This window comes from Dermacentor silvarum, chromosome 1 (assembly GCF_013339745.2).
Source record: "Dermacentor silvarum isolate Dsil-2018 chromosome 1, BIME_Dsil_1.4, whole genome shotgun sequence".
Lineage (NCBI taxonomy): Eukaryota > Metazoa > Arthropoda > Arachnida > Ixodida > Ixodidae > Dermacentor > Dermacentor silvarum.
The window spans coordinates 253372017-253398565 of NC_051154.1; the positions used below are offsets into that span (position 1 = coordinate 253372017).

General features: G+C 47.3%; 1 protein-coding gene across 2 annotated transcripts in view; it reads left to right on the forward strand.

Annotated features, from left to right (window-relative positions):
• Positions 1 to 26549, forward strand: part of LOC119437057 (chromosome transmission fidelity protein 18 homolog) — a 134765-nt gene that overhangs the window by 56517 nt on the left and 51699 nt on the right. For both annotated transcript variants that reach the window (XR_007464835.1, XM_037704129.2), the window contains exons 15-18: positions 1795 to 1906; positions 2940 to 3110; positions 13496 to 13645; positions 26296 to 26426. Coding sequence is in view for 1 of the 2 variants with exons in the window: in XM_037704129.2 (XP_037560057.1) it covers positions 1795 to 1906; positions 2940 to 3110; positions 13496 to 13645; positions 26296 to 26426 (564 nt within the window). In the remaining variant the exon portion in view is untranslated. The remainder of the gene's footprint in view (positions 1 to 1794; positions 1907 to 2939; positions 3111 to 13495; positions 13646 to 26295; positions 26427 to 26549) is intronic.

A 26549-nucleotide genomic window follows, 5' to 3' on the forward strand; every position in this document is an offset into this window, starting at 1 on the left:
TTAATAATGTGATAATCCTCCTGAGCGTGTGCAGCACTGTGTTTCTTGTACAAAATTTGGAAGCATAAAAGTTAGTGTTAAATTTTCTGATGTACAATATTCCGTAGAGTTTCTCACTATTAACACCTAGAGGCTAAACTGGCGCCACCGTCTATGCGAGTTTCTTAAAGGGTGCCGTGCCCTCATGGGAATGACGGGATATGTGTCTGCGAGGCTTGTGTTGGCTGGTGTTGTACGAGGCTTCGTCTAAAACGTGACTTTGGCTACACAAATAACGCGTTCTTAAAATAAAATCTACATAAAAGGCTTTCATTCACCCATATTACATCTCTCAATAAAGTTTACTGACCTACAATGCAGAATAAAGCGAAAAAAAGCAAGAACAGACGGCAAGTTGTTCCAAAGCGAGCGAAAATCTTGTTGTCTGCCCTCCAACTTTAGCGGCCAGCTGATACTTTTTACGTTTCATAGAATTGTGCATCTAATAGTATGTCCACAAAATTAAACATGTTTTTGTTTAATAATAAAGCTAAATCAGTTTTTTACGTGCTGTTTTGGCAGGAAATGAATCATTGTGACAGACAGAATGGTGCTAGCCAGGCTTGTCTTCAAGGCGTTCTGGCTTTCCAAAAACGATGCCAATCCGAATCCACAATATACCGGCATTCCCTTGCATACCACAGCACAGCAGCGCCACATTTCCCTCTAGGTTTTATAGTGTGAAACTCTATGCAATATTCAATTCGATATTTGGCTTTTTTTTTTTTCTTGATTCGATTAGATATTCGATTCGAAATCTACTATTCGATACTCGCACACCCCTAGCTTTCGGTACTGAAAGAACGGTCAAAGATTCTGACCGAGAACATTCTGCAATTCAACAGGGCATTGGATCATCGAACATTTTGAAGTACAAGTATGTGCCGCTAACTTTGGTGGATGCTGACCGTTCTTTTTCTGCATACACACCAATACTCAGTGATAAAAGGCGCGACATGAAACCCGAAAATCTTGAGATCTGCTTTGTCACTGCTTTCACAACTTTTCTCATGTGTCTCGTGACACCAAAGTTCAGATAAATCTTGTAACCTACGCAACTTGCCTCATTCCATTTCATTGAGAAAATAAAATGAATTTCATAAAACAGGGGTTTAGTGGGCTGTGTTCCTTAGAAAATCCTAATTTATCCTTAAATTCGCAGTGGACATTCTTATTAACTGAGCCTATATGTGGCCTAAAAGACAGTACTTTGTACTTACATATGCCTCAAATGACAGCTTTAGTACCTGTTGTAGGCACCTAAAACAGCATCTAAGCATTTTTTAGCACCTAAAGTTCTGCTCTCTACTCATTACATTTAGTACGCCTTGCCTACACTTGGTGTCTTCGGTATGTTGGTATAAACTCGGGCAGCAGCACTCAGGTTTTGCATTTATCTGTTGCTGATAAAGTGATCAAATGTCTCTTGTCAGTTCTTACAGTCGAACGTGTGTAATTTGTACATTGCTAACCTACTTTTGAACATTGTAAAATAAACGAAACATTGTATTCAGTTTAACTAACAGAGGTCAGGTGTGTAAGCTTAGAACGAAACAGTTCTCCCCTTGTCAGTGAATGCAAACACAAAACCAAAAGATCTGTGATATTTTTCTAAACAGACTGAATTGAATTTTTTTTTCTTTGCTCTCTCTTTACAAAACAGTGCTCTTGAGTCCTGCATACATATTTTCTTCAGTACATTTCCTGTTGTCACAAAAGAATTGCTCATGTTTCATCACTTCTGCCATGTCATAGGTTTGACTCCCTAGCTCGATCAGCACAAGGATTTGGAGACTATGAGAAGCTTATTCAGTCTCTTTTTGACAATTATCTCAATGTCAACTTTCGGGATCCCCGTTTTGAACTGGTAAGTTTATCGGCTGACTAGAGAAGGTATTGGAAGCATGAACAGCATACCTTTGTCTTGATGCAATTTTTTGCGGTCAGATAAAGTAGGGCGCTTAGAAACAAAACCACGTTGATGAATACTTTAAAGTTTCATTTCAGCCTCTTTGAATGCTCTCAGAAATAAACCAAATGTGTCCTTTCACATTACATATTGCAGTGCATCTCTTAAAGGTGCCCTGAAACACTTTTCTAATCATTAAACGGCCTAACTATTAAAGTACGTCGTCCCACGAATCTCATGCTACAAAAATTTCACGGATTCTTCAACTATAAGTGGAGTTCCCGGCTTTCTCTCTCTTTTCATCTCCGCTAGTGCGCTGGAAGTAACACAGCGGAGAAGCCAAGAGGGCAAAGCCTCGGCCAAAAGTTGAGTGTCGCGGCGGCGAAAGGGCTCGTCATGGCACCCCGTGGCAGCCGTCGTAGACTACGCAGCTACACGCAGTAGAAAGATGAAATGATTTTTCTGTATTTTTGAGATCGTAGACATATATATATTTCATTTATTTAACTCAAAATTATCAATTATGAATTACTGAGAATGTTCTTGCAATCATGAAATCAACCAATAGCGTTGGTGGGCCAACTGCTTTCGATGACTACATTGTAGATGCGAGAGGAAGCAACTGTTCACTGCTTTTGACACGAGATTGTAAATTTCCTGCTGCATGCAGTGCAATAATATTTGGCTCATATGTTCACAGGAGCCTCTTAACAGATTGGCAATGTTCTTTTACTATGTTCAAAAGGTATTTCAGGGACCCTTCAAACGTTCATTAACAAAGTTTCCATTACAGTTGTAATGGTATTCTCACTTTTCACAAAGATGGTAAAGTGCCAGTCCTCTCTATCTGCCTCTTCACATATGTGATGGTACTGAGAGGGAAGCAGTCCCTGTTCCACAGTTCAACCTTGTGTGCTTGTTCTAATGTAATGCATTGACGGGATGCTTGTTCAATTTCACATAGACTCTCCGTTTTGTTATCTCTTGACAGATCCATGAAGGTCCTGAATGGCTGTGCTTCACAGATCAGCTACTGACCACAGTGCACCACCTGCAGAACTACTCACTGTACCCATACCTGCCATTCATTGCACCTGCCTTTCACCGCATTTTCTCAGTTGTGCCCTATACAAAGATGGTCTTCCAGAACTCCTTCCTTGAGGTATGTGAGAAGCCTGTTCTGTGAGTTTCAATAATGCTTAAAGACTCTTGCTATGCTTACATGGCAGCAGAGAGAGAGAATTATTTTAACTAGTGGAAACTTTGTGCAGTGCCTGGAGAGGCTTATGAACTTCGTATACATTGAAGAAACAATATTACACTTCACACAGTGTGACTCACGTTGCCATGGCAAACACCTTTGTCATTTTCATGGTATGCCGTGAAAACGTAAGAAAAACGCTCGAGGTGGTCGGTATGTGGAACAATGCTAACAACGGGACAAGAAAAAAAAACAAGTATTGATCACATGATAGCACCAGTATTGTCATCATTTAGGCTGTTACACGTACAACTCTACAAACAGTGCGACTTGTCCACTTTCATGTACTTGTACTCTTGGTGGGCTGTATAGATAATGGGGACTCACAAGTAAGCATCATGAAAAATTGACGGCACTTGAGATGAATGGTACAAAGAGGAGAAGGCACACAGACGCCGCTGTACTTGTGTTCCTGAAGTGCTGTTGTGTTTTCATGATGCAGTACCAACTGGCTGGGAAGTCTACCCTGCACAAGTGGGCAAGTTTAGAACAAAAAAGAAATAACAAATTTCGAGCTATAGTTAAGCAGCAAGCCATCATAAGGCGCACCAAATATGTTCCTCACCAACTTCAAAATAATGACATCTACAGCCACAAGCCACAAAACTTTACAGGACTGGCCATTAGGAATGAAATTATCATTATACATAGTGCATAGGCAGACAGTGTTTTGTAACTATGCTTTGTTGACTGATTTCGACCTTGGTGAGTACTGTTTTAAAGTAATGTAATGTGATGGCAGGGATCAGAAGCCTTAGGGAGTATGTTCAGACTTGTTTTTGTACAGTTTTTTCCCTCACACGATTCAGTGCTGGAATGCTTTGCCCGGAAATGTACGTGAATGCCCTTTAGATGAATTTCTCACTGCTATTTCACAGTTGTGATGTATATGTATAATTCATTGTTCTTTTCCTACTCCTGCTATAGCTAAAGTTTGGCTGCAGTATGTATAAATAAAATAAATAAATAAATAAATAAATAAATAAATAAAATGCTTAAAAGGTGGGATATATGGCTTTTTGCTGTTGAAAGCAAGTTGGTGCTACACTCACAGATAAATTGTGACATATCTAAGTGATATTGGTTGGAATTACCTTAGTGTTTAGGCACCTATGCTGAACTAGTAAATACAGTATAAACCACTTATAACGTAACCGCTTATAGTGCAGGACCAGATATATAATATTGTCACGAAGATAATTAATTCAAACTCGCCGAAAGAGAACAGCCTTCTTTATTGATGGCCGACACTCAAGAGAACGTGCGCATGCCTGCGCCCTTCGTCGTCTTCTCTCTGGCGATCTTGTGCCTGTAGTGGGCAGCTGACTTATGACGATCGGTGCCTGTAGTGGGCAGCTTACTTTGCGTCATTACTCCCCACGTGAAAAGCGACCGTCCTGGTCGCCGGTTGGAGAAGGTAAAGGCCGACACAGGGCGTGGGAAAGAGTTGATCAGAGGGGCACTTCTTCGGGGGCGTAGTACGGCTTCATCTATACTACGTTGACAATCTCGGCTCGTGCTCTCCGTCGGCTCGAGCTCATATTAGTACTCTGAGGGACGACCTCGTAGTTCACGTCGCTGAGTCGCCTGACGATCTTGTACGGGCCAAAGTATCTGCGCAGTAATTTTTCTGACAGCCCCTGATGACGGACGGGTGTCCACCCAAATGTAGTCGCCGGGTTCGTACTGGATGTTCCTTCGGCCACTGTTGTAACGGCGGGCGTCGGCACTCTGCTGGTTGCGGATGCGGTTGCGATCAAACTGTCGAGCTTCTTCGGCTTTCTGGATTATGTCATCTGCGTTGTCACTTCTTGTTGTTCCGTTGTCTACCGGGAGCATGGCGTCTAAAGGTGTTGTTACGCAGCGCCCATAAACCAGTTTAAATGGTGTGAATCGGGTGGTTTCCTGCGCAGCCATATTGTATGCGAATGTCACGTATGGTAGAATTTGGTCCCAGGACTTGTGCTCTACGTCAGCGTACATCGAGATCATTAGTTCTGTTGAGGCGCTCGGTTAGTCCATTAGTTTGTGGGTGATAGGCCGTGGTTTTCCGATGATGGTGTGGGTCAGCGTGACGATCTCTTGCATTATTAAGTCAGCAGTAAACGCAGTTCCTCGATCGGTTATTAAGATGGAAGGGGCCCCATGACGTAGTACGATTTCATGGACAAAAAACATTGCGACTTCTGTAGCGGTTCGGCGGGGCACAGCTTTAGTTTCTGCGTACCTCGTTAGGTAGTCTGTTGCGACAACTATCCCTTTGTTTCCTGCGGACGACGTAGGGAACGGACCAAGGAGGTCCATTCCCACCTGTTGAAATGGTGCTGGAGGAGGGTCGAGGGGTTGCAGAAGACCAGCAGGTTTCAAAGGTGGAACCTTGCGCCGTTGACAATCATGGCAGCTTCTCACGTAGCGCTGAACGGACGAAATAGTTGTGGCCAGTAATACTTCTGGCATATGCGCGCTAACGTCCTGGCGAAGCCTAAGTGTCCGGCGCACGGGTAGTCATAACATGCCTGCAGCACTTCTTCACGCAATGAAACTGGGACGACAAGAAGGAATGTTTCTTGGCTGTTTTCGAAGTTCTTTTTGTAGAGCACGTCGTTTCGGAGGCAGTAAGAAGTCAGATCTCGTGACGTCGGTCGTGGGACAACAACGTCGGCTCCCTGAAGGTATCTGATGAGGGAAGCAATGTACTGTCTGCACATTGGAGGTCAGCCATCTCGACAGTGTCTACTACACCAAGAAACGGGAAATCTTGCTCTACGTCACTGGGCTTCCAAGGTATAGGTGCATGTGAGAAGCAGTCAGCGCCGTCGTGCTTCTGTCCGGATCGATATACCACTGTGATGTCGTACTCCTGGAGGCGGAGGCTCCAACGAGCGAGGCGGCCTGAAGGGTCCCTAAGACTCGCAAGCCAACACAGTGAGTGGTGGTCACTGACTACGCGAAAAGGGCGGCCGTAAAGGTAGGGTCGGAACTTGCCGATGCCCCAAACGACAGCTAGACACTCCTTTTCAGTCATGGAATAGTTGACCTCCGCCTTTGTAAGACTGCGGCTCGCGTAGGCTAGTACTCGTTCGGCGCCGTCTTGTCACTAAACGAGTATAGCACCGAGCCCCACGTTACTGGTGTCTGTGTGGATTTCTGTGTCAGCCTTGTCGTTGAAATGTGCGAGTACGGGGGCTGTTTGCAGTCGCTTCCGCAATTCAAAGGCTTCCTGTTGTCCTTCCGTCCACTCGAAGGGTACATCTTGGCGGGTTAGTCTCGTTAATGGTTCGGTGATACTTGAAAATCCTTCGACAAAACGACAGTAGTAGGCGCAGAGACCTAAGAATCGCTGAACTGCCTTCTTGTCTGTTGGACGCGGGAACTCAGCGACGGCAGCTAGCTTCTCTGGGTCTGGCCAAACACCGCGGGGGCTGACTACGTGTCCGAGAAACTTTAGCTCCTAAAAGTCAAAATGACATTTCTCAGGCTTGATAGTCAGATTTGCTTTTCTGATTGCTAGGAGTACATTCCTGAGTCATTCTAGATGTTCATCAAACGTTCTTGAAAACACCACAACGTTGTCTAAGTAGACTAAGCACGTCTGCCATTTCAGTCCAGAGAGAACCATTCGCTGAAATGTGGCAGGTGCGGAACACAGGCCGAATGGGAGGACTTTAAATTCATATAATCCATCAGGAGTCACAAATGCTGTTTTTTCGCGGTCACACTCATCTACTTCGATCTGCCAGTACCCAGACTTAAGATCCAACGAGGTGAAAAATTGGGCGTGGCGTAGACGGTCCAGAGCGTCATTGATCCGTGGCAGAGGATAAACGTCGCGTTTGGTGACACTATTAAGCCGTCTGTAGTCTACGCAGAAGCGTAGTGTGTTGTCCTTCTTTTTAACTAAAACGACGGTTGATGCCTATGGACTTATGGACGGCTGAATCATGTCATCATCTAACATTTCTTGAACCTGGCGCTTTATCACCTCCCTTTCCGTAGGCGCAACGCGGTAAGGATGCTGACGAGCGGGGCGTGCTGACTCGCCCAAGGAATGCGATGCTTCGTAACGGAGGTGCGCCGTACTTTAGACTCGGTAGAGAAACAGCCAGAGAAGTCGTTGACAAGGTCTAGTAGCTGCTGTTTCTGTCGTTCCGATAAGCCGGGGTTAATCTGAATGCGATCGCTCAGGTTGACCTCTTTCGATGAATTAGGGGAAGCAGTTTCTAGCGAGGCGACATCAGTGAAGGCAGCAATTTCATGGAGGAAGGCGACAGCTGTGCCTTGCGGTAAGTGCTGATATTCGTTGCTGAAGTTTGTCAGCAGGACTAATGAGCATCTGTGCTGAAGCTGAATGAGGCCCCGTGCAATGCAGATGTTCCGCTCAAGCATTAACGGAATGTTGGCCTCGGCGATGCCCTCATAGCTGTCGAATGCGTCGCACGTTACCAGGGTCAGTAGGCTGCTTCTTGACGGTACCGTTAGGCTGTCTTCGACGATTCGCAAGACGTTTTCGGTGTGATTCTCATCGCCAACGTCGCTTGCTATGGCTTTTGCCGTAGAGAACGTCACGCTTGATTTTTCCAGGTTAATTATGGCTCCATTCGCCTGTAGAAAGTCTATGCTGAGTATCAAGTCCCTCGAGCAGCTGGGCAGAATAATGAAGACCCCGACGTACGTAAATCACGCGAATATTTACCCGAGCAGTGCATCTGCCCACGAGAATTAGTAGATGCCCTCCAGCAGTACGGACATGCGACCCAGTCCACTGCGTAAAAACTTTCTTTAACTTTGACGCAAGCTCTCTGCTCATAATCGAGCTGTCCGCACCAGTGTCAATTAAAGTGGTAACTTCTTCGTCGTCTATGGTAACCAGTATGTCTGACGTTACCACTTGCCTTTGGGCACCAGAGTGTGACTGAACGTCGGTGCTTTGTCGTCGTTGTCGTCTTGATGGAGCATATTCGAAGCGCTCGGCGTCAGCGGCCTCACCTCCGGAGGTCGCTGGACTCAGTTTTCCGGGTTTGCAGGGCTGGGTGAATGTCTACGAGCGTCTCGATGAAATGAGGGACTTGGCGATCGGTATCGAGCAGGCGATGCAGAACAGGGCTCATGCCTTCGCTGCTCGAATGAACTGTCGCGACTTGCGATGAAGTTCTCTATCTCCGTCGGGCGCTGACCAGGTCGTGGACAAGGTGCACCTGGAGGGAATCCCCGGAGGCCCACGCGTCGATAGGGGCACATCCTGTAGACATGGCCAGCCTCTCCGCAATAAAAACATAGGGGCCTGAGGTCAGGAGCCCGCCAGACATTGCTTTTTCTGGGCCTCGATGGATGATGGACTGCAACGCCTGAACACTACTTCTGCTTGTTCGGAGGGGAGCATGAAGTTTGAGGGGCCGTACAGCGACGGTCGTCGTACGACGTCCGCATCAGTCATTCGGACTGGCTCCCGCTGTTGTGGTACCTCATTAGTGTTCAGGAGCTTGGACGGCTTGCCTAATCTCGTCGCGCACTATCTCCTCCACAGAAATTCCGGCTGTCGGCGCATCCGTTAGCTGCATTTTGTGGAGCTCTTCTCTTACCACAGCCCTGATCAATTCGAGTAGGTCCTCGAGGTGGTTTTCCGAGGTCATGCTAGAGAGGCATGACCGAGGTCATGCTAGAGTTCCATCACGTTGCATTTGTATTGTCTGGCACGCTGTCGAAGGGCCCTTTCCATTGCTGTCGCTTCAGCAAGGAAGTCTGCAAGTGCTGTGGGCTGATTTCGAATAAGTCCAGCAAAGAGCTCTTGCTTCACACCTCGCATCGAATGTCACACCTTCTTCTCTGCGGCCATTGAGGCATCCGCACGTCTGAAGAGCCGAGCCATGTCTTCAGTATGCGGTGGTGACGCCCTCGTTCGGGGCTTGGAATCTTGCCTGTATTGTCAGCTCCGCTTGCTCCTTCCTGTCCATGTTAGAATATGTGGCGACCAGGTGCTGTCGAAATTCGTGCCAATGTCGCTTCATGGTTATGGAACCACGTCCTCGCGAAGTCTTGGAGCGCGAAGTACACGTTGCGCAACTTGCGGTCTTCGTTACATACGTTGCATTCGGCGACCCACTCGAAATGGTCTAGCCAATCTTCCACGTCTTCAGTAGCATCTCCGTGGAATGCAATCGGCATCTGTGGCTGGTTGAAGAAGAACTGCGCCGGCGAAACAGCCGCAGCAGCAGGAGGCTGTGGGCTCAGGTTCATCATCCGGATACGATCAGGCAACAGACCGTGCTCAGGTTGGAGCCCTTGAAGACAGCGGCTAGTGCATACGTGCACAGGAGTAATCTCTCCCGGCCTACTCACTGGGGATGAGTCAGGGGTACGCTGCGTCTCCGGCAATGGTATCATACACCCAGCACCTCCACCAGTAAAATGTCACAAAGATAATTACAGTTAAACTTGGATATAACGAAATTGACAAATTCCCGATTATAAAGAGGATTTCGTTATATGCAGGTTCGGCACGAAAATTCGAAAAAGAAACGCCTACCGTATTTACTCGATTCTAACGCGCCCTCAATTGTAACGCGCACCCGTTTTCCATTTTCGTCGAAGCATGCATCCTTGGAATGTCACACCAGGTACCGGATGCATGGAAGCGTGTCGTTTCGCACGAGCGTGAGGCATCGGAAACGAAGAGCGAGCGTCACGATGGCATTGTAGCGTCGTATAGTGTTACAGTAGAACCACGCTGTTACGTTCCCGGGGGCTGCGTTTTCCTGGCTGTTCGTTTTCGGCCGGTCCCGGCACAGCTCCCATAGAACCCAATGCATTGGTAACCCCGCTGTTGCGTCGCAACTGTGGGACCGTTCCCGCATCATACGTTGCGAACTGCCACCCCGCGCCGGCCCGAGCGGCCATTTTGACTTTTCATGTCGCTTGGCTTGGTGGCTTGACGATGGCATTGGCCGCCCAAAGTGCCGGGGGCGACAACTATGACGTATTTTCGGTTTCCGCCAGAAAAAGTATGGCCCTTGAGATCCGTATTTGCTATATAAAGATGGTGTCTATGACGCGTTGTGGCCCTAAAATTGGTTTTGGCTTATAGATATCCCGTATAAACTCCAAGGGTGATAACGCAGTCGCCTCGCGCTGTATGCTGTATGTGCGAGTGAAAACGTGTGAGGGGAGCCGACGACCGCGTCTAATCTCGCGCGCGCAAGAAAAGCAGGGAGGAAGCGCGCCTTCTTCCGTTGCGCTCGAGGCAGCAGCGAGCGAGCGAGGGGGGAGGGATAGCGGGGCGGCGTTGTACTGTACTCTGGCATCAACTGCGTACTGCGCGGCGGCGCGCGGTCGCGCGGGCTATATCTTGAAAGCGATCTGTGTTGGGGCAGGGTCTAGCAGTGTAGGTGCGTCGGCGGCTCTAGCTTTGTGCGTGCGGTGTGTTCTCGGCGCTCAGTTTGCGTTGAAGCGATAGACAACAGCACGAAGGTCACTTCGCTCACTTCTCCTGCGGTGCTTCCACACACCGCCAGCGTTTGACAGCGCGTGTCCGCGCTCATCGAGTGTGATGTGTCACAGCGTGTACCAGCGCGTCGGCAACATCAACTGGAAAAGGAGAGAGTTGCCAGCTTGGCGGACTAGGCCAGCTGCAGCAAGCGGCAGGATCAGGTTTGAATGAAGGGAGGGGGAAAGGTCACGCCCGCGGCGGCAAGATCGCTGGGTCGAGGGATGCAGGCCCGCCTCGCACACGTGCGTTCGCTTCGCATTCCGTCGCGGCGGACAAGGTGCTTCCAGTTGCCGCTCGCGCAAAAATGACAATATTTGGGGCGAAATCTCTAGGTTGTCGGAGGGGGAAATTCGTTATATCGAGGGGGTCTCCTGCTGCCACTTCGTTACGTAGAGGTCTCAAATACATGTGCTTCTATGGAGTAATGGCGGGGAATAGAAAAACTTCGTTATATCCAGGAATTCGTTATATGGAGGTTCGTTATAAGCAGGTTTAATTGTAATTCGAACTCGCCGAAAGAGAACAGCTTTCTTTAATGATGGCCGACACTCAAGAGAACGCGCACACACCTGCTCCCTTCGTCGTCTTCTCTCTGGCGATCTTGTGATTGTAGTGGGCAGCTTACTTCACATCAATATGGTCTTTTCAGACTCCCATGAATTATCCCATAGCACTCTATGTATGTATACCGTATTTTCGCACGTATAACCCGCCCTTGCATATAACCCGCACCTCTAACTTTGAACTCCACGAAAAAGAAAAAAAATAGCCTCGTGCATAAACCGCACGCTTATCCGAAAAAATGAGGACTTCTAGTCCTCATTTTTTCCGATAAGCGTACGGTCATTTGTCGTTACAACTACGCGCAGTCATTTCGTTTTCAAAACAAATTTCAATACGACCGCCGCAACATTGTCAGTGCTGTCGTCCGATTCACGGCTGCCATCCGAGGCTTCATCGCCGCTCTCAAACACGTAATTGTCTTCGGAACCATCTCGCAGCAGCTCTGTTGCCGATTTCTTCAGCAGCGGCTACGATCTGCAGTTTCTCTTTCACTGTGAAAGACTGCCGCCGAGACACACTCATGGTGCCTAAACAATCCTGGCCAACTGTACAAACTGGGCGTACAAGAAACGGCATCTGAATTGTGCGAAAAGCATGCAAAAAGCGTCTAACCAGACTATGGATGTGGATCTGGCTATAACTTGTGTTGGCCTCTTATTGGCTTAACACACGTCGATGTCGATAGTCTTGTGGACAATGCGGGGTCTGCACGGCAGACCGCACGTTGCCGTGAAGCCGACCCCCATCCCTTCCCTTCGCGAATATTCACAGATAACCCGCACCCCCACTTTTTAAGCAATTCTTTTCAATTCTTGGTGCGGGTTATATGTGAGAAAATAGCGTACGCGTATCGCTTATAGTGCAGTTGCGGGATACGAAATACCAGTTACCGTGCGGCTGCCTGGAAGTTTGGCTGTCAACCGAGATGGCGAATGCTCCCCTCAAACCGCAGATATACTCCAGCATAACGTGCGGATGCGCACGTCGAGCTCCGCGACGTCACGGTGGTGAACAGCTGGAGTCTATACTCCAACGACACGACGCAACTGCCGTTTCTGGCGGCGTCGGGTGCGTTCCAACGTTCCTGGCGCGTGAATAGCTCCGTTCCTATTTCTCGCCCGCCGCACCGAGCTGCACCAGCCACGCATCCCAGCATTCCTCACATGGAGCGGGCAGAATGACGCAATGGCGGGAGCGCGAAGCGAGTTCGTCGCTGCGGCTGTCTGCACATTAACAAGCATGGTGTCATGCACGCACAAGCAAATATGAACACATCTCACTTGATGATCGTGGAAACTCGCTGTTGGAACGCTATAGTGAGGAAGCGCGGCAGCAGCAGCGAGCGAATTGACCTTCATTATGCGTCTTGCATCAACATGAACTAAGCCACGAAAACACAGTGCACGGCAGACTGTGCCCCATCGCAGATGGCTTTCAAGATACAGCGGCCCCAGCGGGCGCGCATGGCCGCTCGGGCCTTCCCAGAGTAGAGACCCCCCCACCCTCCCTACCCTCTCCACGGAGCCTTGTACGCTATGGAAGATGGCACGCTTTCCTGCTTTCCTTCCTTGCGTGCGCAAAATTGAGCCATGATCGCCGGCTCACCCTCGCACGCTTTCACTTACACATACAGCATATGGTGCACGGCAACGGTTTTATCGCCCTTGGACATTATACGGAACCTCACGGCAATGGCAGAAATGTGCCTGGAGTGTCCATATAATTGCTATTGCAATAAAATCGTTGTTTTGGTTATAGTGCGATACCACTTATAGTGTGGATATTCACGACTCTGGCGAATTACTTTATGAGCGGTCTACACTGTACTATACTCTAGTGCTCTTTAGGGTATTTGCCAAAGGTGCTCCTTGAACTCTGGCATGTGCATGCAGTAGCATCACGTAGCACATTACTCAGCAGCTACACACATGAGCAGCACTTGCATGAACAATCCCTGCAACACAAGAGCCTTGAGAGAGGCTGCAGCACAGCAACATGTATCTATTACAATGCATAACATGTTATCAGCATTTTGTACCAGCAGTTGCCAGAAGCGTTTTCTCGGCTGCATTAGTCATGTCTTCATATTTATTGTACTTATTAGATTGCAGTCATCATAGTGTTTATCCGCAGATATAACACACAGTGTTTTTCTTGCACCTCTTTGCTTAGGGTTCCAGAGGGGTAGTACTATAACAAATTCTTATGTCATGCTTCTGTTCTTTCTGCACATTTCTAGGCCCGAGCCAAGCAGATACAGATGCACAACATAATGGTGTCACTGATTGCAGAATCATCACCACAGGCACGCTGTTTTGTGACTGAGACGACACTGCTCAGAGATGTGCTACCTTGGTTGTTATGCATCGTACAGCCTGCAATTCGACCGGTGGGTTTTGCCTTGGCAGTATTTGATAGTTGTTTTTCTTCTGTGCAAAAGTATACTGGTGGCTATAACTACAGCAAGGTCGTAACTGTGACCATTTTTTTAGCAAAGGTTTCCAGATGAGACATTTTTCATGAATTGATGATGAGAGTTCCCAGATGAGATATTTTCACTTGCTTTCGGCACACATGTAACCTTTGAATCTATAACCGCAAATATGTCCAACGAGCTACGGACCACCCCAACAGCAGCCACGCCAAACCCAGGAGAGTAGGCAAAGAAAACTTCGCTTTAAAAAAGACGAAAAGAAAGCTCGAGGCTTTTGCCACAGAAAAATGCAAAATTGAAGTCCCCATGTATGCTCCAGGTGAATTTTGGCAGTCATATAGTCGATAAGGCACACTTCTCAGTCTTTGAAGCCAATTTTTCTCACTTTTCAATTTTTCATCACATCCAAGTATTAGTAGAAACAATTACTTTCCAAGTGTCCGACTTGTCTCTAGGGCATTTTCTAGGGTGAAATCTTGTGCTGAATGCTACAGCAAACCAAGTTTCTTATATTTTGCCTTCCTTGCTATAGAAAAAATATAGGTTTTGAAGACAAGGGGGAAGTAATATTCTACTGGTGTCAATTATAACATATATTTTTTTTCCTTTGAAAAGTATGGTGTAAAAAAATTGCTTCCGTAGTAATATAGGTTTGCCATTTTTAGTACTATTATATAAAAATACTTGAACCTTTTGAGTGATATCTCCTTGAGGAATTATTCTATAATAGTAAAATACACAGATGAATAGTACATGCACAGATGCCTAGATTGCCGCTCTAAAATATGGCCCCCAATGTTCATAAATATTGAGTGAGATGGCATGACATTGCCCTTTTCATTGTGGAATTTGATGTTTATACCTACACTGCTAGGAACTGCAGCCTTGGTGATGCTAAGCTGCACTCCAGACTGGTGCCAACCAGGTGTGCAGAAGTGGGACAAAATGCAACCTCACACTGGGCAGCGGGACAATGCCTGTACAAGTGGGAGGTGTCCTGCCCAAGCCAGAATTACTTGTCACTTATTGTACTGATACATGATTTATAAAAATCGTAAGACTCGGGCTCTTTTGTAGCCCTGAGTCATTTCCATGGTAGCTGTCAGTGCTGTGTATGTTCTAACCGATGTTTGTCCCTCTGAGCATATGCTGTGCTGATAGCTACCATGGATTTGCAATTCTAACTCACGCAGTTCAACACCTTATTGAGTCATTTACTGCGATAAACCAGTTAGCTTGAAGTTTTTGCTCACTCCACTTCTTTCACTGTTTCCGCATGAGCTTTGTCTTCATTTGCAGAACTGTCTGATTTGGTCCCACATCGATTCTCCCTATGCTTCTCTACACAAACTTTGTCTTCACGCTGCTTTCAATTAATCCAACTTTGGTACTTATTTATGCCAATTAGAATAGTCTCACATCCTTGAAAATTTGCACTTCATGTCTTCACATTTTCAACCCTGTCAATTCCAGATCTTATCTTTGCATATGTCCCCATTCGCCCTTGACAACCAGTAAGAGTTGTTGAAATGAGCGCAACAATATGTTACATTATGTGATCGACAGTGGTCGGACGAGGGATGTGTTAGGCTCGAGCCAACGTTGGAGCCAACAAGTGGACTTTTCTTTGTCAGTGCAGCTTTCTCAGCAGCATTTATATTCCTCTCTCTCCCCTCCAGAATGACTGAAAGTTGAGTATATCTGTTGGGGATTCCTGATATTCAAGGGCAGATGTTCAAACACGGACACAAGAAAGAACAACACAAATGTTGACTATCAACTGGAAGGACGCACAGTGGGGGAAAATAAGAAATACGCAAAAATTATCTGCGCAGGCTCAAGGGAAGGCAGCGCGAACCCGTCAATCATGGACACGTGTGGGCACTCGCAAGATATAACTGTTTAGGCATGACAACTCTTTCGCTTTTCAGTAACATGTCTCCGCTCCACTACCCCCAGTGGGGGAGGAGAATAAGCAGGTATGTAGAGTAGGCTGAAGGAAATTGAAATGTTCAAATGGGTGGAGCGGAGGGGTTAGTGGTGATTGCAAGAAGATGGTTTGGGGTGGGAGGGGTTCTGCTGTTCTACAGCCTATACAGGGTGTTTCACGTAACTTGGGCCAAACATTAAAAATATGCAAATGCTACATAGCTGGACCGAACCAAGGTAATGTTGTTTGCCATCGCTTGGACATACTCAGATTTTCTTTTTTGCATTCCGCCTAATTAGTTAATTAGTCTTAATTAATTAATCAATTTCTAAATATTATAATTAGATAAGAAGTGTAAATGATAAAATTGTAGAGCAACATAAAAAACTCCCGATAGTACAGCTTTCTGTTGCTCAATACGTGCTACATAAAAGTGTTTTTTTGAGCGTGAAAGAAGCCCGCGAATACACGCAAAATTGCCTCGCATGTGGCCGCTCGAGGCACTTTCGTGTGTCATTTAATCGGTAGTAGCGACGGACTTGTGTGTCAAAAGGGCAGGGACGTAATCAATGCGAGCTTATGACTCGCGCTCTGGGAATTCCTCGTTCAAGGGGAACAATTGCAAGCCCCTATCCCAATCACGAAAGAAGTTCCGAGGGTTACCCAACCTTTTCAGATGGAGATAAAGACATGCTTCTTCCTTCAGTTTGACGTGCGTGCGGCCCTGGACATCTAAGGGCATCACAGACCTGTTATTGCTATCAGGCGCAATTGACCTTGCATTGTCTATCGGACACAGTTTCACAGACTCACTGTGCAGCACTGAGCCAGCCTGGAGGTTGTGAATAGAGATGCCGTGAGTGAAACCACAGCGCTCCCTTGCCTCACACCAATTCCCATTCTTCAAGGACGCGCTCAGCTTAACACCATTTCAGAGCTGGTGGCACAACGTGAACAAGGCAGGGTAATAAAGAAACGCCAAAATGCTGCGCTAGCGGCACTTCAGTCCCATTTTTCTGGATGGCCTCTGCAGATTACGTTGAAAGACGACCTTCCCTCGTGGTGTTATAGATCGGTCACTACAACCAGACTATGGGGTGCCAGCGACATGACCATCGAGTTGCTCCTAGTGAGACAACCGTCCCTGAGGGTCACTGTGTCGTGTACAAACATGCGACGGCTTCCTCATGCGGAGGACCAGATCTCGCCCCACAATTCGATTTTTACTCACCTACGAGACAGAAATTTCCAACCGACCCGTTACTACTTGAATTGCAAGCCATACACGATGCCATAAGACAATTACAGTTAAACCTGGATATGACGAAATTGACAAATTGCCGAAAAACTTTGTTATAAAGAGGATTTCGTTATATGCAGGTTTGCCACGACAATTCGAAAAAATTTCACAGTTTCGCCCTAAGGGCGAAGCAATGAATGCGATAGCAACACAGCAATGTCATACGATGTAAGGTGAGCGGCTTTGGTAGCAATATAAATTGTAGTAAACATGAGCTGATTAAGTAAGCAGGTGTGCTGCGGCGTAAGTAGACCGACATGAAGAGAGACTCGATGACCACGAGAAGGCGCATGTGAAATGGTGGTGTTGATGAGAAGCGCTTCCCGTGGGCAGCGCGTGCGAAGGGACACACCTGTAGCGCTGCACTGCCGATCCGGGCAGCATTACATGTGTAGCGTGCGTTGGAAAATGTGGCCCAACTATTACTAACTGAATGAACAAGCGTGGTGTGAGCGCGCACAAACAAACATGAATAGATCACACTGAATGACTGCAGACAATGACTGTCAAAACGCTGGCAGCAAGCCCATACGCTGCAGCGGGCGAAGGTACGTGCGGTCTATCGCTTCAACAGAAACTGAGCGGTGAATGCACAGTGCATAAAGGTCAGAGCCGTGGGGAGATAAGAGACGGTGCGGTTGAGCGACGAGCGCGGTTGTTGGCAGAGTAAAAGTGCGCCCCCCCCCCGCTCCCTCCGGCGCTGGCTTCCCGCTTCCTTGCTTGCGCGTGGGAGAGATAAGAGACTGTGCGGACGAGCGCGGTTGTTGGCAGAGAAGTGCCCCCCCCCCCCTGCTTCCTCCGGCGATGGCTTTCCGCTTCCTTGCTTGCGCGTGGGAAATTGAGTGCGTTCGCTCTCCGTGATAGCGCGCATCCCCGCACGCTTCCGCTGGGGCATACGGCGCGCGGCGAAGATTTTCTCTATACGGAACCTCACGGCGACGACGCCGACGGCAGAAATCCGGTTGAAGTGTCCATATAATTGCTATCGCAATAAAAGAAACGCTTACCGTATTTACTTGATTCTAACGCGCCCTCGATTGTAACGCACACCCGTTTTCCGTTTTTATCGAAGCACTCATCCTTGGAATGTCACACTAGGTACTGGATGCGTGGACGCGTGTCGTTTTGCACAAGCGCGAGGCATCGGAAACGAAGAGCGAGCCTCACGATGGCGTCGTAGCATCGTATAGTGTTACAGTAGAACCCCGCTGTTACGTTCACGGGTGCTGCGTTTTTCCGGCTGTTACGTTGTTTTCGGCCGGTCCCGGCACAGCTCCCATAGAACCCAATGCATTGGTAACCCCGCTGTTGCGTCGCAACTGTGAGACCGTTCCCGCATCATACGTTGCGAACTGCCACCCCGCGCCGGCCCGAGCGGCCATTTTGACTTTTCATGTTGCTTGGCGGCTTGACGATGGCATTGGCCGCCCAAAGTGCCTGGGGCAGCAACTATAACGTATTTTCGGTTTCCGCCAGCAAAAGTAGGGCTCTTTAGATCCATATTTGCTATCTAAAGATGGTGTCTATGATGCGTTATGGCCGTAAAATTGGTTTTGGCTCATAGATGTTCCGTATAAAGTCCAAGGGTGATAACGCAGTCCCCGCGCGCCGTATGCTGTATGTGCGAGTGAAAACGTGCGGAGGGAGCCGACGACCGCTCTCAGCGTGCACGAGAAAGAAAAGCAGGGAAGAAGTGCGCCTTCTTCCGTTGCGCTCGAGGCAATGGCGAGGGGGGAGGGATAGCGGGCGGCATTGTACTGTACTCTGGCCATAGGCGCCGACTACGGGGGGGCTCTGGAGCTCTGCCCGCCCCGGTGATGCCGAAGCCCCCTCCCCTCCGCTCCTAAACTGTCATTACCAGAGTCCTGTTACCCAAACCGTTTATGGCTTCTTTTGAGTTGCCTCTACATTTTCCCTTAAGATGTCATTGTGGCTAAAAGTTAACTGCATCATTGTTGACGCGGACGTGCACGGCTTTTATTCATAATTTCGCTTTATTTCTGAAAATCCTGGCAATGGGAAAACAAGCGCATTAGAAGCACCAATGGTGGCTCCCTCATCCATATTTTTTTTCTTCAACATGTTATTTTAATTTCCAGTGTGAACACCATGCACAGGCATTATATTTCAATGTGTACGCAGGACAAAATTTATGATATTTTGAAAGAGGAAGAGGTAGCCAACTAACAGTTATTTCTAATGATATGGATAGCCTATGTCTAGAGAATTAATATGTTGCTGTATGTTCAACTCGCTACAAATTGCTTTGCGCACTTTTTTGACACTGAAAAAGACCTGCAGACTTCGGTGACCCCTTCAGCAGAGTCTTTTATCAACGGTGTGTGAAATGCACGTGAATGATATGTGTCTCATCATTGCTTCTCTTTCCTGTAGATAATGCTAGCGACTCATGAAAAAAAAAACTTAAAATAATTTACAACGTTTATTGGGGATGAAAATTTCACAATGTGCATGCAGAAGCCATAAATATATATAATTAACTTAGTAACCGAAGTGACGCGAAGCCGGATTCACTCGAAATCAGAATCAATAGCAGTCATGTGCAGCAGAGCTTCTACTAGGACTCAGAAAAAAAAAAACGATGCTGCAGTTTTGCCGGAAAGGCGAAAGCGAAGCATAAAACAATTACACAAAAAAGATTCTTCCCGTATAAATCTGTGTAAGGGCCGCATCCCCAACTTGAAAGCAAATAATTTTTTTTTAAATACAACCAAGAACCAATCGCGTTCAGCGCGATTCCGATTGCGATCCACTGCGAATTTTCTCGCGCATCGTACTTTCGCGCGTCGCAACTATATAAAAAAAAAGTCTGTTATAACTTAAGAAGACAGGAGAGGCGCCCCGCCCTGACCACTGAAGTGCAGCAGCCGATTTCTACCGCGACTAAAGAAATAGTCCCGCTGATGCGACTTGGCCCAGCTCGAAGCGCGGGCTGCCATGTCCTCCATCGGTGGGGTCACCAGCCATCAGGCTCATGACGTCAGTCTAGAGTGCGCGCCCATTGGTGGATGCATGCTCATGTGCATCCACCTTTGAGGAGCAAATGCCGCTGCCTTCTGAAGTTGTACACGACTATAGATGGCGAGAGGAGGCGATAGCAGAGGTTTACGGTGGATTCATACTCGTAGTTGGAAAAATTAGATAAAATGACCCAGTCCCTTGTAAGGCTCGTCAAAATTGTGGCAAAAAAGTGCGGCCCTCATACGAGTCTGTACGTTGCTTATATCGCCTATATGAATTGTAACATTTACTCACTAATTAAAATGGCAAACATTGTGCAATGCACGGACCATGTAAACCTGTAATGTGTAAACCTGTAATACATGTGCGTGACCACGAGCAGTCACTATCACAATGCTGGCATTATGATGAATGCCGGAAGCGGGGACGAACGGTTCGTACAGCCAAGCAATGCACCGTGACTCCGAAAATTAGATTCATCATCATCATCTGCATATTTTTATATCCACTACAGGACGGCTTCGGTCAGCGATCTCCAATTACCCCTGTCTCTTAACTTAGGCTATGCGATCTGCAACACTTGGGGCCCGGAAAAACAGCCTAAGAAGGAAGACAGCGCGCATGAAGTTAGCAGCCATCCCTGCTCGCCCTTGATCATTGCGCACCCCCCAATGATTACAGTGGAATTTCGATGATACAAATCTCACGGGGTCACGAAAAAAATTCGTATTAGCTGAAATTCGTATCATCGAAACACAATTAAAACTAGTTAAATTAAAGAGTCGAGAGGTGAACTCACTCAGGCACGCGTACGTAAAAAGCATTTACAGTATAGACCACTTATAACGTAACCGTTTATAGTGCAGAACTGGCTACAACGCGGCCTTTTCCGACTCCCGTTTACCCTCCCATAGAACTCCATGTATACGTATACCGCTTACAGTGCAGCCGCATGAGACAAAATTGGGGCTTCCGGGGGAAAATCTCGCCGACAAGGGCGGTAGCGAGCACGAGGTGCACCCACCGATGGGAGAGGAGATCAAGGAGGGCGATGCGGAGGAGGAGCATGAAACGTGGAGCACGAGTCCAAGGCCGATAAAGTCACTGCGCGCCGTATGTGCGAGTGAAAGCGCGCGGGGGACGTGTGCCTTCATGGACAGCGAACGCACAGCGGAGAGCAAACACGACTTCCGTTGCGCAAAAGGCCGTGAGGGTATGGGAGGGAGGGGGGGGTGACACTGTGCTGCGGCGCCAAATGCGTATCTTGCAACCGAGCGCAAGGGTAACTGGCGACGCAATCTCCCCACGCGAAAGGAGCAAAGCGGGAAGAGAGTAGGGGGGGGGGGTGGCTCCTACTCTGCCAACAAATGCGTTCTTGTACTTTGCGCCTGTTCGGCGTTGTCGCGCGCACCATATCTTGACAGCGATCTCCACATGGCTCTGACCTTTGTATGCGCTGTGCTTACGCCGCTCAGTTTCCGTTGAAGCGATAGACCGCACGAACTTTCGCTTGCTGCGGCGGCCGCACGTGGGGAAGCGCGGCCGCCGCAGCGAGCGAAGAGACAAAAGGAAAAGCACAAAAGCAACAAAAGCGCCACCGCTTCAAACTCTTCACGCCCAGTCGCGGCTTCCGCGCTGTCCGGTGCCGCGTCCACGCCTCCGCACCAAAAGAGAAAGGGAAAACGCGCGTGACTGCGCGCTGTTCTCTTTCGCGGCCGTCGGTGAGGCGGCGTTTACTCGTATCAACCGACGCGGGTCGAAAATCGATTCGTAACAACTGTTCTCTAGCACGTTGCAAAGTAATGGGGCTCGGGCGGGACCTCAGAAAAATTCCTGTCATCCGGAAATTCGTATTAGCCGTGATCGTATCATCGAGATTCCACTGTACTAACAATTGGATACGGCACGCGGGCCACGTAAGCGTCAACCGTACACAGTAATTTCAGGGCTAGATAAGAAGATGCGTGCTCTCCTCCCGGTGTGCGCATTTGATCACGTGACCTCCAACTAACCAGAATATTGAGCGCGTGGGAAGATAATGTCCATTAAGTGTTACGGCTCAGCGTTACGGGCTTTTTCTCGCACCCGTAGCGTATGGGTCGCTCACTCATACGACTTTCGGACTTTATACGGAATATCACGGTGACGACTACAGCGAAAATTGGCCTGGAGTGTCGATACAATTGCTGTCGCAATAAAAGGAGAAATAGAAAACAGCCGTCCAGCTCGCTTCTACCACGGCTGTGGACGTTGCAATGTGCACCGGCTACAAACACAGCATGATCACCAACGACAAAACCAATAGTGGGCACCTCGCTTATCGGTACTTCGCCAGAATCCGTCTGACACTGAAAAGGAAGCGTATTTTCCACCGTATAAGCACCAGCGGAAACAACACTAGGCGCACAGGGAGACAGCACACGTGAAGCGACCTGCTATCTCGGATGGCCCAAGCTTGAACTCGGCGCAGAATAACTCCAAAATGAAGCGCGTGACCCACATATGTATGGCAGAGGCAGGAAATGTAGAAGTTGGGGACCCGTGTGTTCTAGTAGCTAAGCGAAAGAAGACTCCACACCGCTATCAAGAAGGTTCCTCAGCTCACGTGTTTCCATCAGTGAGTGACATGTACCGCCAGAGGTTCTATAAAGTACTTGACACGGTGCTGTCTTCGTTAAACAACAGGTATCCACCTGATATGTGGCAGCGTAAGTCCCACATTGAGCAGCTTGCCATAGGGAAGGAAGATGAAGCATATATAACGTAGTTCTCCGGTGACGACCTTGAATCAGGACGCCTGATTTTGCACAGAGATATGCTGATTGACATTTTAAGCCAGCAAAGGTCGGCATCATTGCAAACATTTGGGGACGTCGTGCACATGTTTACGGGGGGGCAAGGGCGAACACCTGCGAAACCTTTTGCTGGAAATGACCAAGCTAAAAAAATTGCGTTGGCCATACAGTTCTCGTCGACCACATCCGAGAGGTCCTTTTCTTGCCTTCGGTAACTGAAAATGTACTTGCGGTCGAGGACTGGACAAGCCCTTTTGAACCATCTGGCAATTTTGCATGCCCACAAAGAACTCTTCTGCAAAATCAATTTGAATAAGATTGCCGACGACTTCATTTCCAGATCAAGTGCCCGAACGAACACTTTTTCAATGATAGTGAAATCATCGCATCAGACAACGAACTGATGTCTTTAATAGGAGAGAGAAAGGCACCAACTTACAAGTCAAAGCAAACCACCTGGCTTGAAAACAACGCGAAAAGTTATACAGAGGAATGAAAATGGGGTCCATAATAGCGCAAGCAGAGTGAGGGCATTTGGGTAAGAAAAGATGCGTGGTTGCGCTATTTGTAAAACTCCCTAGTCTACCTGTGCATTTTCCTTATTAATTTTTATTTGTCATATTCTGCATTTGCCTCTCAATAACACAATCCACGTTGTTCCTATATTTGCTATCGAGCCCTTTCGCGCTTTTGAGATATCGCTGTCTTATTTATTTATTTGTTATTATGTTTATTTATTTGGGCATCTGGTAATTTTTACTCTATAATCCTTTGTTCTGCCTCCGGAAAATAAACGAAATCAGTGACATAAGGAATGCTTTGACATGTAATGAAACTATGGCGTTATGGAATCACATTATACTTATGCTAATAATTCTAGTCATAAGTTGTGTTCAGAAATTGTTATATATCGTTTAATGTTTATATATATTATGTCTTATCTTCTCAATAACTGACCTTTCGTCAGGAAAAGATTTCTTGATTGTATCTTTTGTATTAAATCTTTTACAAGGAGTTACATTGCTTTTTCATAGATGAGTACTAGTGCGACTTAATACGCACAAGACACATGTATCTCCCTAACGTGTTTTACTGAATCTGCTTGTCGCATGGCTCAACCAAGAGACGCTAGTCTCTTGGCGGTGCGAGAGGACTCGGGCTGTAAAACTGAATTGTCTCCTACTCTGAGGTTTTGCAAATACTCATATAAGCTCGTCACTTCAGTGAACAACCTTTCGAGGTCACACAAAGTTCCCAGTGTAACTGTTATTAAAGGTAATATATATACAAGATACGGCCCGCGCGCCGGCCACTGCGCAGGCCGCCGCGCAGTACGCAGTTGATGCCAGAGTCATAGGCGGAAAGTTCTCATTTTTTCCCGGGGGGGGGGGGGGGGGGGGGGCCTGGGGCCTGACCAGCTTTCCGGACCCCACTCATGTATGCATACATATATATATATATATATGTATGTATGTATACATACATGGGTGGGGTCCGGAAAGCTGGTCGCCCCCCCTCCCCCCGCCTCCCGGAAAAATGAGAACTTCCGTTTGCAAACTCCTTGAACTTGTGATTTACTCCCAGGTTATTAACTATTTAGAAGAACATAACATCATCTTTAAGTACCAACATAGTTTCCGTAAAGGCTACTCGTGCGAAACAGAACTTGCTGGATTCATCCAAGACCTACACTCATCTGTCGATGCTGGTATTCAAGTCAACTCGATATTTCTCGATTTTTCAAAAGCTTTTGATAGGGTACCTCACAATCGGTTATTAACCAAATTAGCACTACTTAATATTCACCCTCTTGTTTTAGCGTGGGTAAAATATTTTCTTCCAGGTTTCAGTGTACCACTGTCAATAACCATAATTCTTCTTTCAGCCAAGTACATTCTGGCGTCCTACAAGGAAGTGTACTTGGTCCGTTACTTTTCCGGATATTTATTAACGATTTACCTAACTGTTTCGTCCCAAATCAGACTTTTTGCTGACGATTGTGTAATTTACCGTAACATTTATTCTAATGATGATCGCCTTGCCCTACAATATGACATTGACTCAGTAACAGCATGGTGCTCTACCTGGCTCATGCAACTTAACCCTTCTAAAACAAAATCCATGTCTTTCACTAACCGTAAGTCTCGAATTCCAGCCGCATATACCTTAAATAATAATCCACTTGAGTTGGTAACCACTTATAAGTACCTTGGTTTTCACATTTCTGCCGACTTAACATGGAACCATCATATTAACCTTACTGTTGCATCCGTTAATTGGTCATTAGGTCTTTTAAGACATAACCTAAAGCATGCCCCTTCCCACCTCCAGCGCGTGTCTGCGCTCATCTAGTATGATGTGTCACAGCGTCTGCCAGCGCGTCAGCAACATCAACTGGAAAAGGAGAGTGCCGGCTTGGCGGGCTAGCCAGCTGCAGTAAGCGGCAGGATCAGGTTTGAATGAAGGGAGGGGGAAAGGTCACGCCCGCGGCGGGTGGAGGGATGCAGGCCCGCCTCGCACACGTGCGCTCGCTTCGCATTCCATCGTGGCGGAGAAGGTGCTTCTGGTTGCTGCTCGCGCAAAAATGACAAAATTTGGGGCGAAATTTCAAGGTTGTCGGCGGGGAAAATTCGTTATTTCGAGGGGGTCTCCTGCTGCCACTTCGTTACGTAGAGGTCTCAAATACATGTGCTTCTATGGAGTGCTGGCGGGGAATAGAAGAACTTTGTTATATCCAGGAATTCGTTATATGGAGATTCATTATAAGCAGGTTTAACTGTAGTACAGTACCCAACATCAGGAAAGTGTAAATTACACTGACTCACTTAGTGCAGTGAAACATCCTAATTAAACATGTAACAAGAATATTACAAATATGTCAAAAGATTCACAGGCTCCACAAGTCCTCACACCCTTAGCAATGACATGCAATGGGCACAGGGGTATGGTCGGAATCATTTCAACAACATAGGGCCGAACTAACTGGCTCAATCACCTGGCTCACCTGAGACACCTGTATCCCTTCCGTCGGCCCCCGCGCTCTGCACAAAGCACTGAAATCTAGCCTCCGATGGGACACACGTGCCTTGATTCCCCTGTGTGTTCGTTTTCTTCCCCGTAGCCTTACCCAGCCGCAGGAAGTATCTCTTTGGAGGCTTCGGACTGGAGTGACCCTTACACCATTGGTAACCTTGTGCTTGCGCATCGACAAAAAACGACCCAGGAATGTGCCTCAAGTGCTAGGCTCCTGTGACAATGCGAGATGCTTGACATGTGCTTTGGATGTGTCCTGAAACATAGGTGATCCGAATGCAGAATTTAAGAGGCTGTACTGAAGCCAGACCTACCTGAAAACTACGATTGTTTAGTGATGGACAAGTTTGCAATGACACTGCTGTAGTTGTTTTACAGTGCAGAGTTGAAAGCTTTTATATAACTTTTTTTTTTAATTCTTAGTGCCTTGCGGCAAATCCTTCCAAATAAATTAATAATGAATAAGTACTATTTAGCATGTGTTATCTAGTTACCTTGCAATGGAGTTGTGCAGCTTCATTAGGCATGATGGCTGTTATAATGTATTTATGACTTGCCATCCCAGGTGAATATGCAGCTGTTTAGCAAAGAGGAGCGCCAGCAGCTGCAGCAGGTGATTGCTGTGATGTCGTCATTTAGCATCACCTACCAGCAGACCAGAAATGTCGATGGAGTCTACCAGTACAACCTTGAGCCGTGAGTACCCTAAGGCTATTCTTTTTTTCTTTCCCTATATTTTGGGGTTGGGGAGAGGGCGCATTCAAATGTTTAGCACGAGTGCAAGAACATCCTGCATTGAGCAGCCTGCTCTTACCCCAG